Here is a 1,559-nt window from a genome sequence, read left to right as displayed (position 1 = left end):
GGGGGGGGGGGGGAACACGTATATCATAGAAACCAGGAAACCGGGCCCATGAGCTTGGCTAGGCTTTGAAAGGGTGAAAAAGAGAGAATGATATACTAAAATTACAATAATCTGGGACAGTTATAACTGCCTCTACTAACAAAAATGTCACACTTTCTAGAATGTACCTCATATAACTGTAGTAAGTGGCAAGAAATATAAAGCAGCACTATGGAAATAATCTCTACTAACAAGTCATTTTACTCTCTTGTTTCAAAGGATCTCATTGCTGTCGGATATGGAGAGTTTGAATTCAAGATCCAGAAGAATGGCCTTGCATGTTGCTGGTCCATGAAAAATCCTGAGGTAAGGAGGTTCAAATTGAAATTTTTTGAGTTCTCTCCCTTCTCTTTCTTAAAAAAATTTTCATTAATGTTAATAGCTTTTCATTATGAATTTCAGTTTCACTGGACTGAAAATGCTTTACGGTTCACTCCATTATTCTAGCTTACATGCTGTATATCCTCAAACATTGCTTGACTTTAATACTAGTACTGTCAGGTTAACATTATTCCATGGTGTTATTCTACTACAGTTGTTTAATAGCTGGAAAACTGAGGGCTGGGATGTAAATATTTGTGGTATTCATCCTTCATCATCTTTTCTGCTGGGTTGGCTATGTGATTCAGATGCCAGATAACTGGCTCCCAAAGACAGTCCTCTTCATCAACATTGAGACTGGATATAAGCATCATGGATGTCCAAAACTTCATTTTTGTGATCTTCACCAGAAGCGGTCTCTCATTTTATGCAGTGTCTATCCCTATTGATTGGAGTTCTTGGCTGTTAATCGGAAGGCATGAAGGGTTTACATCATGCATTATTTTCACATACATTATCGAGTAACAGCCATAACTAATGTTATTTTGTGTTACTTTTTTCTGTTTCAGTATCCCGAGAAAGTGTTCCCACACCGTTCAGGTGTTACAGCTCTTGATTTCTCTATAACTTACCCAAACCTTCTAGCGGTAGGTACATACTACAATTTTCTTGTTAATTCTTACAGCTTCATTTTCTGTTAAAGCAATTCTTAACGTCAACTTCTTAATGCCTCTTCTATTTTTTCCTAACCCCCATACTTACCGACAACAGCAATTAAAACTTTTTCTAATGCAATTCCCTTTTCTTCAACCATTAACACAACCAATTGCTCACATGCCTTACAGTTTCTCATTCAAACTACATAATATGCAGAATTGTCGCATTAATACAGTAGGGAGTTTTGAGGGAGATTTGGCTGCTATGGAAAGTTTCTAGGATGGTGAGGAATTACTTCCTAGAAGGTTCTGAGGAGGGGGGTGAAATACTTCCTAGGAAGTTCAAAGGAAGGGGAAGAGAAATTATTTCCCGGAAATTTCCGAGGAGGAAGAGGGGGCGAATTACTTCCTGGAAAGTTCCAAGGAAGGGGAGTAGGGGAGGAATTACTTCTTTGAAGGAAGGAGGGGCGAATTAATTACTGGAAAGTTCAAAGGAAGGGGAAGAGGTGGAAGGAACAACTTCCTGGAAAGTTCAGAGGGGAG

The 1,559-nt window shown here is 38.8% G+C and overlaps 1 protein-coding gene across 1 annotated transcript in view; it reads left to right on the top strand.

The window, feature by feature from the left end:
• The window catches only part of LOC106881549 (dynein axonemal intermediate chain 4), a 28,895-nt gene that overhangs the window by 16,187 nt on the left and 11,149 nt on the right, over positions 1 to 1,559 (top strand). Inside the window, exons 12-13 of the mRNA XM_014931977.2 lie at positions 259 to 345; positions 930 to 1,007. Of these exons, the coding sequence (XP_014787463.1) occupies positions 259 to 345; positions 930 to 1,007 (165 nt within the window). The remainder of the gene's footprint in view (positions 1 to 258; positions 346 to 929; positions 1,008 to 1,559) is intronic.

This window comes from Octopus bimaculoides, chromosome 13 (genome assembly GCF_001194135.2).
Source record: "Octopus bimaculoides isolate UCB-OBI-ISO-001 chromosome 13, ASM119413v2, whole genome shotgun sequence".
NCBI lineage: Eukaryota > Metazoa > Mollusca > Cephalopoda > Octopoda > Octopodidae > Octopus > Octopus bimaculoides.
The sequence above is the reverse complement of the archived record's forward strand: the minus strand, read 5'-3'. Positions and strand labels throughout refer to the sequence as shown.